The following is a 27059-nucleotide window of genomic DNA, read 5'->3' on the forward strand; positions in this document are numbered from 1 at the left end:
TAAGTGCTGCAGTGGCAGAGGGTACAAAGCTCCTACTGAATCAGGCCTTCTCTATTTAAATGATCTGTACCTCCATGTGCATGCAGTAATGTGAACTGGTAAGGGGGTGGTCTATGTTGTCTGCTACCATAAGTGCCAGATGTGTAATGGACGTGTTGTTCAGGTCTATGATTTTGGGTGTGGTAACCTTGTTTACTAGTCTCTGAAAGATAGCAGGGGCATTGCAGAGACCAAAGTGCATTACTGTATACTGAAGAAAATTATCCGGTGTGACAAAAGTGGAAATTTCAGAGGCACATGGTGTTAACGGAACCTGCCAGTGACCTTTTAGCATGTCAAGTTTGCTGGCATACTCTGCTGGACCAATCTCATTAATACAGTCATCAATAAGTTGCAATGGATGTGCATCAGGGACAGTTACAGAGTTCACCTTACGAAAGTCGGTACAGAATCTTGGACTGCCGTTGGAACTCTCATCCAGGAGACATGGTGAGCTCCATGAACTGGAGCTGGGCACAGCGAATCCATGTTCCACAAGGTAGTCCACCTCCCTCCTGGCAGGATTCACCCAATAGGCATGCTGTTTGAGGGGTTTTGAGTTAGTTAAGACAATGTCATGCGTAATAGGACAGTTGTTTGAGAGGGAATTTCATTAAACAAGCACAGGAAGTCAGAAATTAGATTTTCAACATCACCACGATGATCATCAGGTTGAAACGAGTGGGCAATGGCTTTCTGGTCATAGTGTTGCTTCATTTTTACCTGAGAAGAGGATAAAGAGTCTTTGGCTAAACAACAGGTGCTCTGAAGACAAGCTCTGAGTTTCATAACATACTCAGGGATGCTATTGACTTTCTTCCCTTCTGGCAAGAGAAATTGTTCTTTTAGAAGTTTTAAAGGGCCACAAACCTCATGTCCAAACACCAGTTTGGCAGGACTAAAACCAACTGACTCCTGTACAGGTTCACGAGCAGCAAACAAAACAAATGGCACACCCTCATCCCAGTCCTTTTGAGACTCAACACAGTGTTTCCTGAGCATGGACTTCAAGGTCTGATGAAACCTTTCTAGTGCCCCCTGGCTTTCAGGATGATAGGGGCTTGAAGTTACATGCTTTATACTTAATGTTTTCAGTACCTGGGAAAACACTCGGGATGTGAAATTGGTACCTCGATCGTTCTGAACCACCTTAGGAAGACCAAACATTGTAAAGAACTTCATGAGTGCCTTACTGTCAACTGGAGCTGTGATATTCTGTAGCAGAACAGCCTCTGAGAACCTAGTGGAAACACACATAATAGTCAAAAGAAACTGGTTGCCAGATTTGGTCTTTGGTAATGGTCCCATGCAGTCAACAATCACTTTTTCATATGGCTCACCCATCACGGGTATGGGACTTTCTGTTCATTTAAGAACATTACCACCTTCTCTGGCAAAGAGCCTTCAAAGTCTTCCAATAGAACAAGCTGACGAAGTGACTCAAAGTTGTTTTTGAAATCACTGGCGGCACACCATTTATCAAAGAGGGTCCCCTTCTCCTGTGCAAACTCAACAAAAGTCTGACCATTGGATTTCCTGTGATTCCTAAATTTTTGCCTATAAGCCTCAGGAACGAGCTCGAAAGCACGCAAAATGGCCTCCTTTAATACATCATATTGCAGACTGTCTTCTAAGGAAAGGGCGGACACTACCTCTTGTGCTTTACCTATCAGCTTGCATTGGAGGAGGATAGGCCACATGTCTCTTGGCCAGTCAAGTGCTGAAGCTATTCGTTCAAAAGCACTGAAATATGAATCAACTTCGGCCTCCCGAAATGCCGGCACCAGAGAAATATTTTTACTCGCATCAAAACCTTGTTTATTGGATACAGTTTGAAAAGATGTGGACCTGTCAGACATGTTCAACGAGTGACTGGAGGAGATTTTCAGAGCCTCAACCTCAAGTTGCTTTAGTTTTACTTCTTTCTCTGCTTCAATCTCTAACTCTTGTACCTGTGCAGAGATCATACTCTCCAACTCCTTTTCCTGGGCCTCCAGCTGAATGCGAGCTTGGAATCCAGACTAAACCCCGGAGAGTGTGGAGGAGAGAAAGGGTAAAAACGAGGTAACGTAGCTGGAGCAGATCTCCCAGCATGGTCTGCAGGAGGTGTGACTAGTACACCTGCTGTAGTAGAAGGGACATCATTAGCTGAAACCTCAGCCACAGGCTGGGCAGGATAAAAGACATTTAAATCAACCAATTTTCCTAGGACCTGTTTCTTGATTTCTTTCTTAAGTCCATACTTGTGAACAGGAATGTCAAAGTGTGCTGCAACACACAATAAATCATCCTTGCGACACACATCAATCTTTTCAAACGAGGGTTTTGGCAACAAAGTCTTGCATGTTGAAACTCATTTTCACTCACATGCCAAACAAATAACATGAGTAATCTCTCATTGATTGTCAGAAGGAAAAACAGGTTTTTCCCAGATGAGCCCCCAATTGTAACGTTTCCCTTTTTTGCAGAAACAATAACGCTGACAACTAACAAAGAAAGAATTCAGAGCAGACGTGAGGCAGTCGAGGGAAAAAGGTTTATTTACAATATTTAAATGAAGATAAACAACAAACATAGGTTTGAAACATGAGGGGGAAGGAGTAACTGTGGTGGTTGTGCCAAACAAAATAAACAAAGTACAACAAAATAGGGCCTAGCTCAATTCTATCTGTGAGGAAAGAAAAGAACACAAAAGGCCTGACTTTCTTATCTACAAAAGTGTCTGAAAATAATAAAAGTACAACAGTGGCAACAACCCATAACCTGGTGTAGTAACAATCTCTTACCTCAGTTCTACCTCCCCACCACAAACCTTCTTTGACAGCAAAGCAACATAGAGGGGCAGAACACGGCAAAAGAGAAGCTTTTAAATGGTGCCCTCCATCTCTGATTGGCTAATTGGCTGGAGTGTAAGCCATCCGCAGCTCTTCTGGAGCTCACAGGTGGCAGCCCATCTTCCACTTCTCACCTGCAGGACAAAGGGAGGAGAGAGTGAGAGAGAGAGAGAGAGAGAAAGAGAGAGACACCCGCACACACAACTCTATACACGTAACAAATATGTATTAGATGTAAAGTATAGTACCTTATACACAAACAGACCTGTATAATAAATCCACCCCCCCTGTCGGCACCTACAGGTGGATGCAGGGGTGGTGGAGGGGCTGAAGTGAGTGGCAGCAATACGCAGCAGCTGGGCTATAGTCCACATCCTAATGCATTGGAAACAAAAAGGCACTGGCATACATAAAGCAACCTCTCGCTATTTCCCATTTTATCAATTAGTGATCAATATTTTACACAGTTTAGTTGGACGGTAAGTTTTACACATAGACTGTATATCAAGCTTTACATTACTTTCTATGATGCATTGTGGGTTACTGAGTTCACTGTGTAATATTATTATAGTTCTCTGTGAACATTCAAACATAACTAGAACATGAAGAGCTCAGTGACTTCAGACACAGCTCAGAAAATCAATGAAAATAAGACAGATCATGTATTTGTTTTGTGCAACAAATAACACGAAGTTGAAGCTAAACGTCATTCATTATGTTTTAAGAACAAACACTCATATTTTCATTTAAAACTTACAGACTAATTAATTTCATCATGAACACATACTGAGGTGTTGTGAACTGTTATGTGATGGAACTGATGTAAAAACACATCATGGAAATTGTGACATTGAACAATGTGACTGAACATAACTGACTCGTTTTCATTTTTGAATATTTATTTTTTGTGCTTCATGATTTTTTTTTGGAAGTAAAAATAATAAGATGAAGTGTCCAGTGTTGTCCACTAGGTTGTGCCATTGTTCAGTGATTGGATTCAGAGTTGTGTCAGTGAATCATGTCTTTTTAAATGATGAGATATGAGCCTGTTATTGTTACGGAATAAGTGTCGACCTGAGGATTTGCCGAAGCTCCACATCCCATCCTCAAATAGAAAATAATATCACCTAAAACACCTGCTTTCACTTTCACACAAAGTCTGAGTCCAGCTGAGACAAAACGTATGCCTTTAAAGGTACAATGTGTAGAATTTAGTGATATTGAGTGTTACATGTTGCAGCTGAACACCCCTGACCTCACCCTCTCCTTCCAAACATAAAAAAGAACCTGTGGTAGCTTCAGTTGTTATAAAAACCTAAAAGGTGTTTAGTTTGTCCAGTCTGGACTAATGTAAAAAACATGACGGCCTCCGTAGAGAGGGTCCCCTCAATGTAAATATAAAGTATTTAAATATAAAGGGCCTTTTCTGGGGTAAAGACATATACAATGCATACAATTAGATGAGACAACTAGTGAAAACATCATGGGGATTATTCTACATTAAATTTCTGCCAATAGTTCCCTTTCTTCTTTCTGCCTTTGTTTCACCCAAATAAAAAAAAAAAAATCAAATAGGTATAGAGAGATAAGAAACTCATCAAAAGGCTACAGGCGAAATTTCATGTTGTTTGAATGTTCACTGGAGAATTTCTGAGACTCACATTTAGTAAGTTATCAAAGCAACATTTTGAGAAAATTGAAAAAAGGTTACTGTTACAAATGCGAACTTTCTCTGATAATTTGTAATAAAAATCTCCTCCTTGATCTACTTGTATGAAACATGTCCAGATGTGTTAAGTTCAGTTCAGAGGCCTATTTCATGGATAAATAAATAAAAAGCATTTTTTTTTTAATGTTTTGTTTATTCATTCCTGATCATTTAATAACCATCTATTTAAATACTGATATGAGTTAGATATTACAGAATCATGTTGTCACAGTACAGTACAATGAGGAGCAGGACAAAAAGTTCATAGTTTCAAAAGTAACAAAGTACTGAAATTATGCAAGTGACGACAAAACAAGGATAAAATCTTTATCTTTAAATTAATCAGCTGTTTTTCAGAAATCTACTGTGAATCGATCTTAGTCATAAATACATGTCATTAAAGTTGCATACTTTTAACACGTGCAAATGTGTGAAGTGACAAAAGAAACATATTGGGCACATAACTATACACTAGTGTAATACTATGTGTGACAGAAAGAAATAGCTCATGCAGTTTCTGAGTAAAGTCATTCACAGTGCATAAAATATTGGACTAATACAATAACGGTGCCTTGTATGTTTCCCCCTGTTTCACATAAAGCTATCACTGCCCAGGGCATGTGTAGCTATAGAGCCTATTGTGTGTGTGTGTGTTGCATAATTCATTACATCTTTAAAACATTAAGGCCTCTGCAAAAATACACAGGGCAATACAAAAGTGGGGCAACATGCTCAGTGGCTGCCTTTTTTTTGGACAAGCAATACAAATCACAGCTTGTGAGGATAACTTGTATTCATGGCAGGCAGGGTGTACCCAGTGTGAGGGTTTAGCAGTGGAACAGGGTAAGGATATGGATAAACAGCAGAGCCAGTGAGAGCAGAGGGAACTGGACCCACTGGTATATGACGGTACATCAGCTGGGACTGTGGCAGTCTCATTCTGTTGGGGAGAAACACAGGGTGGAATGGAGGCAGATGTCGAGAGTCTCTCCCTGACTTGTCGCAGCTTGACAGGACGCACAGCACCGGCAGGGAGGCAGTGGACTGGGACAGACTCTGCTGAGCGGCAGGACCTTTCTGCAGCATCGTCCTGGATTTGTCCCTCTTCTCTGTCGGGTAGACCCATGGGACCGTGTGGTTCAGCTTCTTGGCATGACACTGAGGGTCCTCCTGGTGCACCAACCTGCCCTGCTGGACTTTATAACTTGGCCGCACAGGAGCAGGCCGCAGAAGCTGTACAGATTTTGGAATAACTTTGGTGAAACTGGAGGCAGAAGTTGACTGGAAAGGATGGGTGAAATATTTGCCACCCGCTGTGTGGACTGGCTCCCAGGCCGAGTCTTTAATTTGGCTTTTTATTGAGTCAGCGGTCAGTGATTGGGAGCTGACCTGAGAGATGTGCTTATTTTGTCCTGCAGAGTCTTTTGATACCTGAGTACATCTCACAGACCCATTGTCCTGAACACAGTTGGATGCAACAGAGCTACAACAGTTTTGGCTCAGCTTTGAGCTTGATGCAGGCTTATCTTCATTCCCTGTTGGTTCATCCTCTGATGACACAGAGAGAGGGGAGGGGCTGCGAGAAGAGGAGGAGGATAGAGGCAGCGGGGAGCCATCGGAGGAGCTGCAGTGGCCGGAAGAAGCCCGGGCCGGAGACTGGGAGCAGCGGATGACCGAGGGCCTTTCTTTGTCCTCGCCCTGTGGACTCGGGGGCAAGTTCAAGCTGGCCTGAGCCATGCGCTTTTTTTTCTCCAGAGGAGAGATGACCTCTGCAGCAGCAGCAGAAGGGATGTGAGCAGTCCAGGGATTAGATGTGGACACTGGAAGAAGGGTGTAGACAGAAGTGCAAAGATCCGTGGGGGCTCTGATTGGCTGAGAGCAGTCTGGATATTGTCTTTTAGATGCAGCAGCCCAGAGAGCAGAGTGAGGATGCATCACTGCTTCACTTTGGCAGGCGGCCTCTGGACTCCTCTGGGTCTGTAAAACACAAGGGATATTAAAGAAAATACTGTATGTACTAATCGTGGAGTAGATCTTTTTATAGACTTTTCCATCAAAAACATGTTACCTCAGAATCCATCTCTCTATCCGACTGACTCCTTTTTCTCTTAACCTCAACTTTTTTAATCTTTCCATCCAAGTTTCTCTTGTACGGTTTCCGCGGTTTGCTGGGGGGCAGAGGTTTGTCCTCCTCTCCTTTAATGTGTCTTTCAAATGGCAGCACGAGCCTGAAGAAATGCATACGTGATTATCAGTCATCTGAAGGGCTGATTGAATTGACAGGGCGGGAAACAGAATAATCCTCACCTCTCATAGTGCCTACGGGTGCACGTAGCTGCACTGGTGCTGCCTGGACTTCCTCCCAGCTCGTCATACACTTTCTTCCAAAGACGCTGTGTCGTCACCTTTACACAGAGGGGGGGGGGGGACAGCTCAAGTTAATAATTGTTATCGTAACTTTGTTTTTTTCAATGTGTGAGGTTTAAGTGACAGCTTTAACAAGGATCAAAAGCTTGAAAACTAAAAGCCTCTCTTCTTCTTCGTCTAAGTACAAACTATAGTCTGTATATAAGATGGACGACATGACAGCCCCCAAAAAGTGAAGCCAAAGCATCTTGATCGCCACCTGTTGGCTGGCTGCAGTATAGGTCATTAATCCTGCCCCCTGCATGTAAACAGATGGGACATGAGCAGAACTTAAAAGTCAAAGCAAATGTTTGAATTATGGTCAGAGATGTTTTCTCTCATTTAAAGTAGTTTTTATCACACTGGTTCAAGGCTTTAGTTTGGTCATTATTGATGCTGTAAAAATGGGGGAAACGTTATGATTGACAGCTCAGAATGACTTGCGATTGGCCGAGCCGATGTATTAACAGGACCTTTCTTCCGTGGCTCCATCACCTGATCGCTACTGCGCAGACTCTGGCAAGATTGCAGTGTTCATATGTGTTTATATGCAATCTTGAGCACAAACTGTATGGTTCTGCATGGGCTGCATGGTTCTGATACAATGAGAAACAACTGTTGATAACAAATTATTATCCTGCTTTTGTGCTGAAAGTGTTCAAAGAGGTTAATTTATTACTATGTTTTACTCATTTAAATGTGTTTACATATTTTGTTCTTGTGTGCATTCTCCCACTGCAACACTAACTTGCCTCCAGATTTTGGACCTTTGTGGCCCCACTCACCCTACGTCCTCTCAGGTCTAGTTACAAACTGCTTAAAGAAAGACGATTGCAGGTTTTAGTTTAAATGTCACGTCTGCTGAGAGAACTCTTCCACTTATAAATTTGTCAATGTGAAGGCAGCTCTTTATATTTACACCCAAGGCCACGGTGGAGACACCTTTCTGCTTTTTTAGTATACGAGCATCACTCTCTCTGAACTTGCTCCACAGAGTCAAAAACAACTCTGCGTGTGATGCTTTGACAGCTTAAAGCAATTCATGTCCTGCAGTGTGGTTAAAAACCACCACGTTTGCAGCAACGGACGTATTGTTCATTTTACCAGTAAAAACTGAGACGCTTTCCATCAGCCACATGACTGTGAACAACAAAAACTGGAACTTACTAAATCATAGCCTCCACGTTTCTCAACAGCTTTGTAGATCCTCCATAGATTAACTGAGGGTGGAAAAAACATGTCAGAAACCTATATATTTAAAATTCCGTGTGAATATCGTGCAAGCATAGCACTGATGAATGTAAACTCACTTTGTTTGAAGCCCAGATGTGGGATCCTCTCTATGGGTGAACCTTTTTCCTTCATAAAAGAGTGAAGACTGGACACAAAAGCCTTCTCCTCCATCTGCACTGGACTGGGCCTCGTCTCTTCCTCACATTCAGTCGTAGAGTCATGAATCTCGATAACAGTGGGCGAAGCCTGATAAAACATGCGAGAGCGTGTCAGGTATACAGCTTCTGTAAATGTGACAGGGTCCACTGCACTGATGTGGAAACTTGTTTTACAGTTGAAGGTATTTAGTGGATGGGAAAAGGACACAGGCAGTCCTCTCATGGGACACAAAAGTTGAAATGAAACATCACAAGCAGAGGAGGTTTTCACCGCTACTTTCTCTAGATAGATCTGCACATCCTGTCTGCAGAGATAGAAGCAGACTTATGGGGGGTTTGGTCTGGAGTTATTTTAGATGTCACTTTAAAAACAAACATAAGCCATAAGAGGGAATTTATATATTAAGTATTTTAAACAAGATATGCCAGTGGTGGTAGATGAGAAGTCATCATGCTGAAACTAAAAAGTCGCTCAGTACAGTGCATTAAATAAAGAATTCAAACTTATAAGCCACTGTTATAAAGCTCATTCAAGATATTTACTGCAAATAGACCAGGTAGGATGAACACAAACGCCCCTCTGCACACTATATATAAAAATATCTGCACATAATGTCCAGCATACAGAGAAAGAAAAGTGACAGTATATTGGAGAACTGTTAGAGGAGGAGTCAAGGAGTAATTCTTTAGTTGCTCTGAAACATTACCACAGGCCAAGAGAACACAAAATAAAACACTATGTGGCTGTACTTCTTGAGAACTTGTGTCAGTAATGGCCAAGAAGTCCGGAAGTCCAGCGTAAGAAATTGATAATGTCACTATTCGTGGTTTGCACGAAAGCAGAAATGAAAGAGTGAGGGCATGCACAATTAAATACATCAGTTAGGAAGATGTCAAAAAGAGAAGTGCCAAACAACCGAAATATAAGAAGAGAAACTATTTGTGCAGGCGACACAGTGTCTGAACACCGGTGATATTCTTGGTTTGATTTAAAGATGGTCCTTCTCAGAAAATCTGAAATGCTGAAGTAAGCTGAGAACTTGACCTTGTTGTTTTGTGATGTGGACGATATACAGTGAATACAATGGATCCGCCTGGTTAACAAGGCCTGACAGGACAATTCTGTGCTCCATCCAGAGCTTGGCACATGGCACACTTTACTCTTTATCTACCATCTTCTATGTGGGCTTTTAGTATATTTAAAGAAATTTAGTATATTTAAAGAAATTGCACTTTAGCTCAACACAACTGAAATGAGTTTGTTGTATTTGTATTGTGTTGTATTGTGTTGCATTGCATTGTATTTGTATTATATTTTTTTTGTATAGTATTATATGCTATGGTATGGTATTGTATTGCGTTGTATTGTGTTGATTGTTTTTTATTGTATTATATTGTATTGCATTGTATCATATTGTATTGTTTTGTATTATATGCTATGATATGGTATAGTATGGTATTGCATTGTATTATATTGATTGTTTTTTATTGTATTATATTGAATTATATTGTATTGTATTTGTATTGTATTTGTATTGTATTTGTATTGTATTGTATTGTATTGTATTTGTATTTGTATTTGTATTTGTATTGTATTTGTATTTGTATTGTACACAGCAACAATCTTATTCCAGTTGTGTGAACTCTGACTTAAACTGCACAACTACTCATAAAGTCACTTTTGTTATTGTAGCAAAATCAAACCTGATGGTCTTTCATATCAGATATTTCTATGTGAAATCTCACTTTGCCACTGCACCGATAAATTTTCATAGTCTGGATGTCACCAGTGACCACAATGTCAGTATTTCACGTTGAATCACCAAACGTAGCAGCTGCTGTATTTCAGTCATTGTACCACACAACGGCTCGAGGTGGTTTCATATTGAATCAAGTTCCTGTATGCGGTTCCTGGTTCCGAGAAGTAGGCCTCCAGTGAGTAATAGTGAAGGTGCAGGACTCTAACAAAGATAACCTAACTGAGTCACAGTTCAGCAGCTCCACACTGATGCAGTTCTTAGCAAACACGTCTGACTTTCCACTGTTACTCTGCATCGCCGAGTAGAACGGCTCGGCCTATTTCCAGAACAGTTGGTTGGTTCAACGTGGAACATGGTGTCTAATTATATTTGCATTTGCAGACAAAGTCGTGTGAGGGTGACGGCTATACAGCAGGTGAAATTTCTAAATTTTGTTTGGGGTATTTCATTAGTAAAATCTTCACTTTCAGTCAGTGATTCACAAAACTTTCAGGTTTATGCATCAATGCCTACCTACAGGAAACGTCTAAGCCACACGGTGGTCTCTTGTCTGTACGTCTCCATCTACACCACACAGCACATATCACTGGGCAACATTCAGTTCATTTCCACTGGGTGATTTCATTTTGTGGAAAACAATGTGGGTGATGTAGATGTCAGAGTGTAGATATGTGACTCTCACAGAGATTGTCCGTGGCATGTTGGGTCGCTGCTATCGACAGGCTTGAGGTCACCACAGAAACCACCGGGCTTTCAGCTCGCATCATCACTCTTGGAAATTTGATCAACGTTCATATTGTTTGTCTCGCTTCAGTTACCAGAACAGACTAGCAGCTGTGAAGACCTCCTGCCGTCTCCACACGAGGTGAAATACTGTGTGGTGTGTGCATGACGTGTGTGTCCTCTTCAGAATACGAATCATCTTACTCATCTCACAATCAAGACGAAACAACTGTACGCACGCAATCAGAACTTCAAAGACAAGATCTGCAACTATCTCAAATTCACCAAAACAGGGAAATGAAAACACAACTCACTGTGAAGAATCATGTTTGCAGTGTCTGATTAACTGTAAATGACTGTACAGCTTGCTAGAAGAAGGCCGACTGAAACGTCATCAGGAGTTAGTACCTGGTTCATGGTCCTCTTCTCTTCTGTCTCTTGTGACGCCTCGCTCTGGTCCTCTTGAGCTTCACACATGTAACACAAACAAGAGATTTACAACTATGAAAAAAAAAAAGAATCCTGTCAAGTGTGTGAATTTGAATTCAGGGAACCACAGTGTCGAAACTAACCACTTCTTCATTTCTGGAAAAATCCTGTGTAGCAATGCACAGTGCATTTTAAAACATGGGCTGTATTTATTATAAGTAGATTGTTTTCACTGTCGGGTCTGATCCCCTTTTCATAATTTGTTCATTGATCAGGTGACCCTACTGTGGAACATATTGTCAACTGACTCTGATATGATACCACAGGTTCAAAACCACTTCCTGCTTGTAAGCTGCACTGTATGACAACACTAAAACTGTGACTATAATATTACTGTTACAAGTGGAATGGAATGTAGAGAAATATTGCACATCGAATTTGCACCGTGAATAAAGTAATGAAATATGCAGAAGCCCTGAGGATGAAATGTATTTCAGATGAAATATCGCCACCCCACCCACACTGATATCATTTGTGTGCAAAACCAACATACTTCTCTTTTGAGATCTCTTGTTTCCTGTGCTGCGGCTTAAACCTTTAATTCTCCTTTCATTTGCTCTAACTTCTCCTTTTCACATTTTGAAGAAATATTTTTGATATACTCTTTCTAACTTCATACTTTTGTTCAACTTCCACTGTTAAAACATACGTTTGCAGTGGGGTTTTAAACAGAAATTCCTCTTAGTTTTAATATTACAGTGATACACACATATTAAGGGTTGAGGTTAATGATATATCCCTGAGGAATTGAAGCTTTCAATTCTATTCTTTCAATTCTTTCTAAATAATATTTAAATTTTTACACATCAGTGAAATGTAAACTAGTTTACTTTTGCAAAAGGAGACAGTTTTTCATAAAAACAAGGACAAGGATTTAAAGGCTAATATTTATCATTGATCATTCGGTGTAAAAACTACCCAGTATATAAACCTGCTGTTTAATAGAGCTACTGTGATCAGTGTCTGGCTTCAGTAAAGATGAAAATAATTCTCACCCATCCCCAGAAGTTGTCCTCTAGTCTCCGACTTGTCTGTGTTTTGTGACAATAACTCACGTGGTGCCCTCTTCAACTCCACACCTCGAAAAAGGAAGGTGTCTCCACAAGACAGTTTCATTGGTTGACTGGTGGCACCACAGCCCCCCCCCCCCCCTATTTATTGAGTCTCAGAATGTTTTTTTTTCTCCTCAGAAAACAGCAGCTGTGGTAAAAGTGTTCATCTAAGCACAAATCAGACAAACTGTGATGCTACACAAACACATATGTGTTCATTTCTAAAGAAAAATGATGCAACACATTGTAACACAATACCTAATTCTAACATGTTTTATCACAAACTATGGTGGTCATAAGAAATGTTCATTCAAGATATGACGAACACAGTCTCCATTATAATAAATTATAATCCATTAATGATGTTTCTGTTTAAAGTATAAAGTGACAAAATAGATTAAGATGATAAAACATAAAGATGAGGCAAATAAATGCCTCATCCCTCAAGTTTTTATTTGAGTTAAGTTAATTTAAGTTCAGTTTAGACAGAATAAGACCAAAGCCAGTGATGAAAGCCCGGTCACCTTCATTGTTGGCTGAATTTACCGAAATTCTTACATTTCAGGAAGTGAAACAAACATTCAGCCGATGCCCAGAATAAATGCTTAATGACTCTAAATGACTCAACATCAGTTCCCATATGTCTTTGTTATTGGAATAATGTATTTCAGGAATTGTATAATTAAAATAAGGTACAAACTGTACATCTGGTGCTTCAATAAGTGTCTGTTTCACCATCTGATTATACTTCACTGTTGTATGTCACTGGGGCTGTACTAAGTCCGACATGTGTTGGTTGTGCAACTTGGAAAATCACATTGTGTTGAGTGATTATACATGTGTGTGTTAATACTTGAAAAAGAGGAGGAGTCACAAAACTTCTTCTGAGAAGTAACACATGAAATATTAAACACCACAATGATTCTGCATCTTTAAAGTATGATTGTAGAGTTAGCACGTTGATTCAAACACTAAAGATGTGGGAGTTGTTCAAGAGTATACCAGCAACACACAAAGCAATTGTTAAAGAAGTGTGCTCATACTGTTGGTTTGGAATGAATCACGTTTGAAATAAAATAAGAATTTTACTATTGACCGGCAAAATGTCATTGTCGTTAGTGAATTAAGCTTTAACAGTTTCAAGTTTTATAACCTTTTATTACAGAACAATTGCAGCTGTGGGACAAGAAGAAACAGACCAGCTCAGCAGTGTAATAGGTGCAAAAAGTAAAAAGTAGAAAGAGTTTAATATTTAAAAAAATGTTTTTATTACAATCCTCAAAACGATATGCATTCAGAGATGCAGTGTAGCTTTTAAGAATGCAACTATAAACTGTTGTGATGGCTTTGGCAGGGCCTGTGTCTCTGTGTGTTCCCCTCTCGCTAGCTACGACTGCAGTACCTGACCAGTCTCTCAGGAGATTAAGAAGCTGCCCAGTCCCTCCATCTCTCTCTGCTCTTCACTCTTCTCTCCTCACAGCACCATGTTCCTGTTTAGTTTCACACCATACGTCATCTCACCTTCACTACATAAACACTCATTCATTATCTGTCCCACTGATGTCCCTGACTAACACCCCTCATATCACAGCATGTATCTTTGGTTGCTTGTTTGAATAATGCATTTGTATTGTTTTCCTCTGTAACGCTGTGTACTCCCTGTTTTTTTTTTGGTCATGACACTTCATTGGATTATTCCTAAGTTATTTGCACAATTTCATGCAAACAGGCAGCTAAACAGATATGCTGAGGGGTGTTGGACATGAATTCCTAATAGGTTTATTAGCTGAGTAAACATCTCTCATGAAGCATTTTTAGAGATTTTAGTCATCACATTTCAAAGAAGAGGCAAAGACCTACTTCTCTAAACTGGTTTCTACTGACCATTGTCTGAGATATAATGCCAGATTAATGCAGAATCAGTTTAGTGGGTAAAAAACTTCATATTTGTCCAAACTGTTAGTTATGAGTCAGAGGGACATGGGGTGATGTTTTGAATTCCCATGTTCCTCATGGCCACACCATGTGACCTTGGAAAGCATCAGGGTCAAAGTACTTGTGTTCATGTTTGTTTAAAGAGGGAAGTTGCTTTATCAGGTTTTCAACAAGTTATATTTATGAATGAAAGTTATGAAAGAACATCAGATGGAATTTGCATCAAATATGATTATAAATAATTCAAATCCTGGATTTAAGATTTTTTTAAGATTAAGCTTCAAACAATTGAATAAATATTATAATAATTTTTTTTAGACTTTTCAAGATCCAATTGAAACCTGGTTTATAATTTCAAATAAAAAGAAAAACACTGTTGTGCGACGAAGCTGCACTTAACACTATCCACATTTCCTCCCCATGTTTTTTCGAACCTGCTTAAAAAGGGAGATACCCAATTCGTCCATCTGCTGTGGATAGAATGTGACATTTCAAAAATGATTTACATCTAAATGTCAAATGAACCAAGAATCTACAGCCTGTCCAAATATCAGAGGGAGTTTTTGTTCTCTTTGGTTTGATAGATATGAAACTAGTTCGGGTTTTTGAAAACTTTTTGACAGTCAAGATGATGATTTTGCACACGACTCCTGTACAAATATGTAGTGTAACTGACATGCTTAATTATCTGTGATTTAATATTTGATTCACTCATTAATTATTAGATAAAGTGAGAATAAATGAGGGTGAGAAAAAAGGTGAAACAGAACTTCACTTTGTGCATTTTGAGATTTGAACTTCTATCTTAACATATTGAGTGTTTACGTCATAAGATTTTATGATAGAGGAGTTTTAATTCCAGGCAGGTGCAGATCTCTTGAGAGCGATTATATCTCAAACAACAAATGTGGAGATGATGAGCAAAAACATGAGAAAATCCCCAGCGATTCATTTCAGACTTTCACTGACATACATGGTTGAGGTGAGGGCAGCACAGTGTAGATGAGAACATGAGACATTATTGTGAATAAAACAGAAAAAAAGATTTCCTGTCTGAAGTGAGTCAATTTCCTGGGAACAATCCGCTAATGTTTCAACAGGCTCATCAGATTCCTGTCACAGTGAGAAACAGTCATTTTCTGTGTCAGACACTAAAGTTTCCCCAACACACAACTTTTAAAGCAGTGGCTTCTTGTTATAGGGATAATAACAGAAGTCACAGAGGATCTGTACTAATTTAAAAACAGAAAAGTAAATCTTAGCCAGTGGGAGTAAATTTGAAGTTTCTGGATGGTGTAGGTGTACGTGGAAATTATCTCTGAAACTAAGACCAGATCATTTTGATTCATTTTGTAAAAAGTTTAAATCAATTCTATATATGATTAGATGAGTCATTAAATGCACTATTCTGGTTATCATGACACAAAATGAGAATACTTAAAATAAAACTAAACACAGACGTTTGTAAATTACTAAGCTTAACTGGGGCTTTTGTTGAATATTGAGCAGAAAAGTGAGGGTTGACCAATAAAAACGTGTTGTTTTATTTCAGGGGAAATCTATTGTGACAATTTAACAGCTCTAATTTACCTAATGTGATTTAGATACACTCTGATGTGAGTGTGTGAGGATGGACGAACCCCTGGTTAATAATGTGAAAAGGACAGAACAAGTAGGTCTCTCCCTCTGTGGAGGGAGCAAGCACAGATTAAAATATGTAAACATACTCATTCTTATCTGCGTACATTGTTTTGTCATTTTAAAGTAAGAAAGTAAATAATTACATTTGTCGGACACATCCTTTCTCATTCACTTGAAGAGAGTGAAGGATGTGGGCAGAGATTAAATCAGAAGTTTCATGTGAAAATGAAACCTATACCTCAGGTGAATTCCCCCGTCTGTTGTCTAATTCCAGGAAACTGATTGTAGAACATACACATATAGTCTGTGTATACGTCTTAGTTCCTGTTAGACTTCTCTCTTCTAAGATGTCTGCAACCGACATCAGGTGTGACCGCTTAGAAAAGATAAGAAAATACAAGTTTGTTTATCTATTTTAATATGAAGAATGTCTGTGCATTACAATAGACTCTGGCAAAACAAACATGAATAATTCAGCGGATACATTATGCCCTTTTCTATTCATGATCAATATCAATGTTTCCTTTTGTCGACTGACCTCAAAACTTTAAAAGAACAACAAGTAGCTTCCAAGATAAAAACAGTGAACTTGCATAACTTTCTGTCAAATGTTAAATTAAAATGACACCAAGCGCTTTTCACTTCTCAACATTATGGCACCGCAGTATCATCCATGACTCTTTGAGATCCGAACTGAGCAACACTAATGTTAACTTAAAGTCCTCATCTCTTCAGCTTGTCCCTGAAACGTTTAACATGTTGAAATGATTTGGTTCACACGAGGACTTGAAATGAAAACAAACCGTTGTAGACTCACAGTTAAAGGGAATTAAACCATTTATGCATTCCCTCACTAAAAAGTCAATCACCTGGAGCACAGCAAACATCTGTTATTTTTGTAAATATTCACTTCAACCACAATCAGATCAGTACTACAGGGTTTGAAATTCACACAGAATGCAAGTTGAATGGCATAAAAAAAAAAAGGAAAATTCAGTCTCCTGGTAAAGAAAGGCAAATCAAGGCAAAAGATTACACTGTAGCTGGTACCACCATTTTAGATTTTTCTTCCTGAAATGTACAGGAGCATTAGCTACAAGTAAAAACAAAATAACACCTCAAATAGAACTGAAGTCACCTTGTAAGGAATGTGAACTAGAAGTGCTTCGACTGCTCTCTACTGAATTTAAGACGAACAAAGGCGGATACTGTACTTCATCACATTTACAGGTAAAGACTCATTTTAGGGGGAGTAGGATTGAGTTGCGGTTAGTCTATGGGTCTTCACAAATCCATAAACTAAGCCACCAGTTGCTTCGAACATCAATAATTCAATGGAATTTCTTTTTGATACATATAGAGAGATTTCAAAAGATTCTGGCCCACAAGTACCATCTGTTCATTGGTCCGTGACGCGGCGATTTGTTTGCTCCATTTCAGCCTTGTCGCTTTTGTGCGAGGACGCACGTTGCTGTGTTGTTTTGCTGCAGAGGTCCTCTGAGGCTGTCACTGTGATGATCTGTGTGGGTGGGGGCACCGGGCGCTGGGCTAGATGAGCTCAACGTAATTGGCTGGAAACATTCCAAAATGGCCGTCAGGGGCATAGCCTCGCCACCAGCCCTCGTCTATCATCTCGATCCCGGTGATGATATCTTCGGGATCGAAAGAGATCTCTGTCTCATCAGCTGAAGCAGAGAAATTCACATTGTGAACATCAGCATAGTGTAAGTATGATATACAAGTCCAAACATTACATTTTGAACTTGTATGTCTTACTTAAATCTACTTTTTTTAAAGTAAATAACACCTCATTTCTATTTGAAGCAGAGATTCACTTGAGTATAATTCTTACGTTGAAAGAAATACGAATTAGAAGAAAATACCTCTGCTTAGGCTAATGCCATGTTATAGTGAAAAGAAATCCTGGATCCATCCATTTATCCCCTTCAAAATACAATAGGTTCTTTCTTGTGTTATGCCCAACCCCTCCAAAGAATTTCATGGAAATCTGTTCAGTGGTTGTTGAGTAATCTTTCTCCAAACAACTGCAGGCAAAAAGGAATCTCCTCGGTTGAGGTCACAAGCAACTACTTAAAAAGTAACTTTTTGAGTGGGCATCATACATGTGCAGTCACTTCATTAGCTTTAATACCATTCTGTTCTCTTGACCTCCATAACAATCTGTAAAACACATATGCCAATTACTACCACTGCTAATATTTCAGCAGTAGTCTACAGTGTTGACTGAATGGCACTCAATAGAGCGCATATCTCGGCTAAGGCCCAACAGTCTCCTTACATTCAACAAAGCTGCACCAAACTCCCCACACTCAGATATCCTGTAAACATGCATATTTGTTTAAAATCAAGATCCATGATTTATTCTCGGAGAAAACTGTGAAAATGTGGAAAACATCCTCACATCTGCCCCCTGATTCTGATCCGCACCAAAAATGAATGAGTTCTTCCCTGACTCATAGCGCAGCTTTCCACCATGTTACCAGTAATTTATCCAGTAGATCGGGGTGATGGGGGTGCAAACGTGTTAGTGTTAAATAAATGATTTCTGGTGTGAGGGGGCATGTCCAAGTTAAAGGTACAGTGTGTAGAATTTAGTGATATACAGTGTTGAAATTGCATGTTGCAGCTGAACACCCCTCACCTCACCCTCCCCTTCCAAACATGAAAAAGAACCTGTGGCAGCTTCAGTTGTCATAAAAACTCAAAATGTTTCAGTTTGTTCAGTCCGAACTAAAGTAAAAAAACATGGCGGCCTCCGTAGAGAGGGTCCCCTTGATGTAAATATAAAGTATTTAAATATAAAGAGCTTTTTCTGGGGTAAAGAAAACTACAATTCAGACAATTTAGATGAAACGAACTAGTGAAAACATCATGAGGATTATTCTACATTAAATTTCTGCCAATAGATCCTTTTCATCTAAATCTTACACACTGGACCTTTACAACAGACTCTGTTGAGATATTTGGGTCACGACATATCAGGTTATGTTGTTTTTGTTAAGTGTTAAAAAAAAACATCTTACCAGCCTGATAGTCATATAAGGCTCTGGCACTGACACCTTTGTCAGAGGTCTCCTCAGGAGTTGCCTCCTGTGGGCTTGTCTCCTCCACCTGGGAGACAAATGAGGTCAGGTTGTGTTTCACTTTGAGTTTGAATGATTGAAGGCTAACTGTAAGTCAACAACTACCTGAGCAGGCTCTTTGTACGCCGTCTCCTGGACGTAAGAGCTGGCAGCTGGTGCCTCCTCTGGAAAGAGAGAACAATGTCAGTATGACAATCTACCAGCAGGTGGCAGCAGCAGCTGATCCTGGCAGCACAGTTTAGCTGGAGGGAATAACACAGTTTGTTCTTATAAAAATGCTGCTGGCACTTTGTTTATAAGAAGCAGATGGGGGGGTTGGAGAGCTGATATTAATACTGATGCTGGTGTTGTGTGAAATGGGCCCCACCTTCCAACTGCTCCTGGGGGGCCGCCTCCTGCTCATCATACTCACACCTGGACTGTCCATCATCCACATCAGGCTCTTATCACCCAAAACACAAGCACAGACATGCATGTACACAGAGGAACACACTCACAAGTCCACACAAGCTGAAAACCACCACCAGTCTCTGACATGAGGGCATTTTTCACTCGGGGAGGAATGAAAACCCATGATAGGCAACATGTTTCTTATGTACACAGAAAGAACAGTGAATGGAAATGTGCCACATGATGAAATTCATGATTATGAGGAATTGGCGATGACGACACACAAGAATAACAATGAGAAAAATGAGCTTTTAGTTAAGTATGAGACTGTCACTCCGTGTATGCATTCTTGTGTGTGTGAGTGTGAGTGTGTGTGTGTGTGTGTGTGTGTGTGTGTGTGTGTGTGTGTGTGTGTGTAAAGCTCACACCTGTAGCACGGACAGGAGAGGCGGAACCTGCTGGCAAAGGCGAAGCTTGGCGCTGAGGTGAGCTGGCTGGCTCATGTTCATAAGCTTGCTTAGAAAGAAAAGGGCTTTGCAGACGCCCTGATCAGAGACACATGGAACCCCCAAAACATGCAAACATGGACGAGAGAGAGAGAAATACAAAAGAGCAGACAGGGTGAGCAGAAGAAGAGAAGACACCATGATGGAGACACGGTGTTAAGTATGACTATGAGACAACTAAGCTGTTTTCAGACATGAGCTCCAGGGTAAAATCCAGAGAGTTGGCTATGGAGTTTACCCGCAGTTTGCCTGTCACACATGCACAACACAGCTGAGGTTTCTCTGCACAGGCGCATTCACAACAGCGACAAATCCTCCGCATTATTCAGGCGAGTGGTGGAGCAGCTGTGTGCCCCCTTCACTCGCAGGTGTTGAATCCAGCTGGGGATCCCCTGCTGTGTTCAACCATTGACTTCTCCTGGATTTCTACAAACTTTATACTAGGAGGCAGGGCAGATAAAGTCCGTAGAAACTGCGGAGCGTCTCACTTGGACATTTGGGTTCACACATAGACCTCCTCCTGAGATAATAAGGAGGAAGTGTGGAGCCTGGTGCATGTCTGAAAGCAGCTCGAGACGGTCTTCATGGACAGTTAAAGCTACAGGATGGAGTTGGTACCTACTGCTACCTGACAAAGAGGCTATGAGAGTCTCACAGAAATGTAAGAGAGGCTTTGACATTTACAGCAAACATTTCTATGACAAGGTCACTGTACGTGTTGGTGATACCTGGCTGGGGGCTGACAGGGGCAGCTGAGGGGACATCTGGCTCTGCGGGAGCGATTCCCCTCTCTCTCTGCTTAAACATCTCTCTAGGGTTCATAGCACGCTGAGAGATGAGAGAAGCAGCCTCCTAAAAAAGGACACAAATAATATGTACAATAAGCGAAAAATTGCCACAAGTTTTCATAATGTGATGGAAAAGAGATTTGACTGTGTCTTATGGAAAGAGGCCATGCAATAAAAACAGGTGAGTGAGGTTGAGCTGAAAAGAGACAAAATGTTGTCCTGAGAAAGGTAAGAAAATGAAAAACAGTTTGTCCAAAGAGAGATCGCTTTCAGGGAGGGGAACTCACGTTGGCCTTCTCCACAGATTCACCTCTCCTGACTGATTTCTTCTGTGCTGCCTCCTTCTCCTTCTGCTCCTCCTGATGACGTTGACATCATTGTTGGCACTGCTGATATTCGCTACCCTGACTTAGGTATTTACAAGATGCGTGAGCTACTGACACTTAACTATCTGCTATCAACATAATGATAGAAAAGTGGGCAACACTCAATATAAAAGTAAACCTAAAAAAATCCTGGCTCTCGTCTCAATCTCATCAGTTCATCATCTCAATGTCAAGTTAAATAAATGTGAAACCCATGAAATCAAAATGTGATCATGTCAAACAGTGAGACACTCACCCAGCGATGTTTCTCCATCTCTTTGCTCTCAGCGTCCTGCTGCTGCTGGTACTTCCTATTATACAAAAGGCCATTTAGAATTAAGGAGAAATATTATTTGAAACTTTCAACAGTCTCAACCAGAATGCTTTTCCCCAGTTGCAGCCTACTTTTGTTGCTCGATTTGAGAGGACCTCTCCTTGTCCCTCGTCTCCCTCAGCGCCGCCTCCTTGGCCTCTCTGTCTTTCCTCTCTCTCTCCAGCTGCTGGCGCTCCTCATCTGCCCTGCGCCGCTCCTCCTGGCGACGTTTCTCCTCGTCTTTCTAAAAGCCAGACAAACCAGCCATGTAAGCTGCGTGGCACTCAAATATATGTTTGTGGCCACAAATAAGTCAGTGCATGGGAAATACAGAAAAGTTAATTTATTAATGGGTCAGAGGAGTTCAGCTGCATGGGAGGTCCTTCAATGTCATAATCAAGCTTCATGCTGACTTTAGTAACATTGTTTATGGATTTTAAAAAAGGATTTTAGGTAAATGGCAAAGTGTGTTGGATGTTTCAAAACTGCAAACTCTTGAAATATTTCTTACATGTAAAATTGTTACATATACATTCTATCTTAAACTAATTTCTAAAGAAGTGTTGGTTTTTAATCTTCAGGTTCTCTTCACACTGTCTCAGAGGTGAGGTTCAAGTCAGAATTAATGTAATCCAACTTCAATGAGCTTACCTCTGCCTGAGCCCAGAAGTTGTCTTTATTGGTCTTTCTGATTTCAGACATAGCATTGGTCTTTTGGTACACTGAGCCCTGCAGGAAGGAAAAGATTATTCAATATGATTGTGTAAACATGAGAAGACAGTTTTACAAAACAAGTTAAAAAAAATAGAGCGGTTTACAGTAACTGGTCTGTTTGACTAATTCAAAACATACATACAGTTTGCAAATGAGCACACTATGTTCCTTAGTTTTACGGTTCGAAGTGTGACTTTTTTTTTTATCTTTTCACAGCTAAACTCAGATAAGAATAGGGTTGCAAAATTCCGGTTGGAAACTTTCTATGGGAATTAATGGGAATAAATCTGAAATTTACAAAATTGGAGTTTGGCCCTCAACAGGGAACTTAAATATAGTTGGGGAAAATATATTGTAGCATAATCTTAGCTAAATCAACCATATTTACTTCATGTACACTCCTCAATCACATGCACACTGCTTACTGCAGGGCTATTGAGGCCACACCCCCTACATGCACTGTGCATTCCTCCATTACATGCGCATCTGATTTCAAGACTATTGAAGCCACACATTTGAGCCCGAGGACTATCTGAAGTCAAGTAAGTTTGGATAATATTATGGGGTAAATATATTTGATCTATAATAGTATTGATGTTTAACTTGGAAATATTAAATAAGAATAGGTGCTAAATGTAAGCTATTTTTCATTTCATTGACAATTTAAGAGGCTACTCAACATTCATGTTTTTGTTGTTCATTAAAGAATTGTTCATACAAGAAATAAAACTAAAGTTCTACTCAAATAAATCTGTTGAAATGTCATGTTCTTTAATTGTATTATTTTGCATGGATGTCTGCTTATGACAAAACCAAAATATTAACATTTATATTTGGATATGATCCAGTTCGTTTAAATTACCCCCAATTTACAGTTAATTCCCATAAATTCCCAATAATTCCCATAAATTTCCATAATCCTCATGGAAAGTTTCCAATTTGGAATATTTCCAAAATTCCCCACCTTAACTTCCCATTACCAGAAATTTACCGCTCGTTTGCAACCCTAGATAAGAACCATTGATTTCCTTCTCTCCTAAAAAAAGGAAAGTTATTTGTATTTAGGTCGTCCTAGTACATTGGCATTTTCAACATTTTCTGCTTCAGTGTGTTTGAAAAATCTGTTTTCAATGGTAAATATCCCAGCTTGGAATGAATGGAAAGCCATAACATAGAGAAAATAAATAATTGAAAGACATATCAAATGTCTCCATGTTTTGAGATAAGGGAGCCACGCTATGATTTAACCCAGAGCTTATCTTATCCATCGAACACAAGCAAACAGGCGTGTGCATACCACAGGACCCTGAGGACCACTGTCCTGGAAGCGGCTGGAAGCTTCTTTGTGGAAACTGTAGTTGGCTCCTGAGGCTTTGCCCACTTTTTGCATGATCACCTCTGGTTCCACATCCTCGTCTGCTCTGGCATTTATTGTGACATGGGCTCCCTGAAACAAAAGTTCCTCTTAATGCACAGGCAAAAACCACTTGTTGTTATCTTGGTTCCGGCCTGCACCACCCAGGGGTTTGTTTACATGCTCCGTCTGCTGGTATGATATGACATTGACCCAGCTCAAAAAGCTGCTGCATTATTCCAACAATTGCCTGCACCATGCTGTACGCTCCTTTCTCCAGTCTTACTTAACAGCAGAAATTTCAATCAAAATCTATAGGATCTAGAATGGCACTTGTTAGAGTAGAGTTTTGCATAATGCTGCTTCAAGTCAAACAAACAGACAAACAGTTAGGAAACGTAACCTCCTTTGCCGAGGTAAATAGAGGAGCACTCGAGAATCCACATTTTAATTAACTAGTTCCAGATTTGTATCTGCATGCACCAAATTGCACACACTCATAAATATTAGGTCCCCAAATATGCCTGATTTATTTCAACATCCATGAAACATCCTCACAGAAATCAGTTGAAAAACACCCAATCTTCTTGATGCCCCACCCCTCCACACAATTTCATAATAAAATTCTTTGAGTAGTTTTGGTGTTACACTGCTAACGATCATACAAACACATGAGGAGGTAATAAAGTGGTTTTACCCTTAGAAAATTGGCCATGGAGCTGACATGATTTGCACATAATCCTTTCCTGGCGTCATTCACTCCTTCCCCAGTCTGAAACACAAAGAATTGTTCTCCAAGTTCCAGGATGGCCACAACAAAGCAGACAAACAAATGAGCAAACTGTTGAGCGCAGCACCAACCCAGTTGATGAGGACATATTTAGGCAGCCCAGAATTTGGATCCTGGACCCGGCAGAAAGCATACATCACTTTTCCACTGTTGAGCTCCTCAACCAATTCCTCCAGGCCTCCATCTGATACATAAACATTGTGGAAAAAGTCAAATGGTTACTGTGGTCGGTTTTGTAACTGTGGACATTTCTTCCCTCTTACAAATGGCAGGGTGAGGCAGCAGAGGCAAGCGATCCTTTTGTGCTCATGTTCCAGTACTGCAGCAGTTTGCTGACAATGAAATTCCTGAACATCTCTGATATTATTGAGTTGAGAAAATAAAAACTTTTTAAAAAGGTGTAACACTCAGTTACTCACCCCCTTTTTCTGCCAGGCGGATATCATTACTGTTGCCCTCATAGGTGAACAAGGCCCTGGAGGAAACATCAGATAAACACCATCTTAAAACAAAGGACACTGACAGACGGAGAGCTTGTTCCAACGTTGCCATGCATCTTGTCACGTTACACCAAACAATAGATGTTCTGTACACAAGATACATTTTACGGTTGAAGTATGGTTGTATAAATATACTTAAGTATAGGAGTGGTTTTAATCAGATTTTATTTCAGCCATATCAGTAATCCTAACAGGTTTTGCAGCCCTGCACCACTGACAAGTTAAGTCACTTCTCCTTGCCTAGGGATTAGCAGTCTGAGAAAAGATTGATCCTCATTTAATTCTTCATGTCCCATATTTTCTTTGTCATTTTCTTTCCACTTGAGTGGACCAAATAGCTTGTTTAAGTTAGAGATGGGTTGAGGAGTATTTTCTTTCTCTGTAGTAACTTGTAAGAAAATACTAGAACATCACACTGATCAACAGATGATGCTAACATGCACTGACAGAGTAGGCAGGATTACGCAAGTCTATAAATTACATTAAGGCCATTCTGATAATGTTATATTGCCATAATCAACTCTCATTTCTGATTATGAAGGATATAAAGGAGATAAAGCTCTAATCTAATGCCTCATAAAGAAGATTTTTACTAATTTACAACTATTACCTCACATCTTTGGTTCCCATTTCATATAAATAATTAGTGCTGCACAGAAGACCTGGTTGACATTTGGGCTTGAGATACATGATGTGCACAGTAACACCAAATGCAATACTTGGGATGTCAGCTTGAGTCCAAACATATTGTGTTTGCAATAGTAAATATATTAGAGCAGGGGCAAGATAAAAATGTCCATATTTGTCTGTATTGATAACTATCACCGTAGATGCCACACTATTATTTCTTTGAAGTTTAGAGGCTGATTTTATCTCCTGAGTGAGGGTTTAACACTCGTTTCAGGAGAATGACAAACATTTTAGTAATCTGAGGTAAAACAACCATGTGTGATAGCTCCTCACTATGTTTACACAATGCATGAGCATTTTATCAACATTTATATTGAAGCTTTGCTCTATTACTGTTGATGAAAATCACATTGTGATAATTATTGATATTATTGTATTACCTAGGTCTATAGGAGCACGGGGCTCAGTGTTTCGGGGTTCTTGTAGTATAGCCACTTCAGATGAGGACAACTCTCAGCAAGAGCAAGTGGTTGGGTTATTTGACTGGGTGAAGACTGTCACACTCTCCTGGTGTGAATGTGGAGCAGGGACTCCCTGGACAATATCTGCCTGGGATTAATTACCTCGGCTCCTCATTAAACACCGCAGCTTTCATCAGCAGGTTAAATATGAAGCTCAGTGAACAGAGGAAGTCTCCGAATTCGACTTTCACACATTAGTCACGTCTGTTCTCTGATAAATAACCAGGAAGTGGGTGAACTGGGTGAAGCAACCAGCAACTAGTTAAGTCTCATTTCAGGACAGACAAGCGTTTTAAAATAAAAAGAAGATGGAGGATAATTCGTTAGTGGGTTGGTGCACCCAGCTCATGTTAACTAATGACACTAGCTGTTCAGATGGCTCACCTCTCACGTTCCCACACAGCAGAGGGACAGTGACTGGGAGAAGCTCCCATGTAAATGAAGCTAATTCTTGTTAGCGTCGTGGCTGGTTTAGTTGAGCTGAAGCTCTGCTGTGGTGAACCGGGTCACAGGTTAAGTTTATCTCACGTTAGGTTAACTTAACTACTTATCGACTGCCTCTGCGCTAGCCAACGCTGCAGCTAATACAATAGCTCCTTCGCAGGGCTAACAGTGGTTTTTTAAAGAAGCTGCTTCTTACCAGTTGGTGCTGGATTTCTCATCCACCACTTCTTTAAATGCTGCCGTTAGCGCGGGACCATTTTTGCTGAGGTTGACTGCCATCGTTCCGCTGAGCACCGCTAGCCTGCTAGCTATCCGGGATGCGCCCTTCCTACCGGGGGGGAGGAGCAGCGGTGATGCTGCTGACTTTCAGCTGAGCAGGAAGCTAGTGTAGCTAGCGGCTAACTCTCAGCCAGGGTAGCCTTCATATGAAGCAGCGGGACAGTCCGACCGGGCGGAGCTAGAGTGTGTTTAGTTTATTACAGCGTGTATGTAAATGTGTTGGATACCGTTTAGTAAGTGTTTTAATATGCGTGATATCAACACTTTAGACGATTGCAGTTTGATGTTAGAATACATGGTGCTGTCTGCACCGCAAAAACCTCGCAGTAAAGCCTGATCAATCAAACGCACCCTCGCATAAGGGTATGTTTAATGTTGATAGC

General features: G+C 40.3%; 2 protein-coding genes across 9 annotated transcripts; both read right to left on the reverse strand.

The window, feature by feature from the left end:
• Positions 1–4714: 4714 nt before the first annotated feature.
• arid5a (AT-rich interactive domain 5A) lies at positions 4715–12583 on the reverse strand. Of its 2 annotated transcripts, XM_020093739.2 has the most exons (7): positions 12346–12583; positions 11270–11328; positions 8298–8466; positions 8155–8207; positions 6889–6986; positions 6650–6809; positions 4715–6558 (listed from the first exon to the last, which is right to left on the reverse strand). In XM_020093739.2, the coding sequence occupies exons 1-7, from the start codon at positions 12464–12466 to the stop codon at positions 5350–5352; spliced, it is 1869 nt and encodes a 622-aa protein (XP_019949298.2). In that variant the 5' UTR covers positions 12467–12583; the 3' UTR covers positions 4715–5349. The 2 variants fall into 2 exon arrangements, with proteins under 2 accessions (XP_019949298.2, XP_069380124.1); XM_069524023.1 differs by lacking the exon at positions 12346–12583 and having other exon boundaries at positions 11176–11296.
• A 3796-nt stretch (positions 12584–16379) lies between these two features.
• dbnlb (drebrin-like b) lies at positions 16380–26843 on the reverse strand. Of its 7 annotated transcripts, XM_020094010.2 has the most exons (15): positions 26594–26843; positions 24722–24777; positions 24374–24486; positions 24210–24284; positions 23456–23605; positions 22096–22173; positions 21537–21688; positions 21388–21442; positions 21054–21125; positions 20707–20830; positions 19901–20017; positions 19450–19524; positions 19188–19246; positions 19023–19110; positions 16380–17663 (listed from the first exon to the last, which is right to left on the reverse strand). In XM_020094010.2, the coding sequence occupies exons 1-15, from the start codon at positions 26674–26676 to the stop codon at positions 17527–17529; spliced, it is 1434 nt and encodes a 477-aa protein (XP_019949569.1). In that variant the 5' UTR covers positions 26677–26843; the 3' UTR covers positions 16380–17526. The 7 variants fall into 7 exon arrangements, with proteins under 7 accessions (XP_019949569.1, XP_069380126.1, XP_019949571.1 ...); XM_069524025.1 differs by lacking the exon at positions 21054–21125; XM_020094012.2 differs by lacking the exon at positions 19901–20017.
• Positions 26844–27059: the final 216 nt, after the last annotated feature.

The sequence above is a fragment of the Paralichthys olivaceus genome, chromosome 4 (assembly GCF_024713975.1).
Source record: "Paralichthys olivaceus isolate ysfri-2021 chromosome 4, ASM2471397v2, whole genome shotgun sequence".
Taxonomy (NCBI): domain Eukaryota; kingdom Metazoa; phylum Chordata; class Actinopteri; order Pleuronectiformes; family Paralichthyidae; genus Paralichthys; species Paralichthys olivaceus.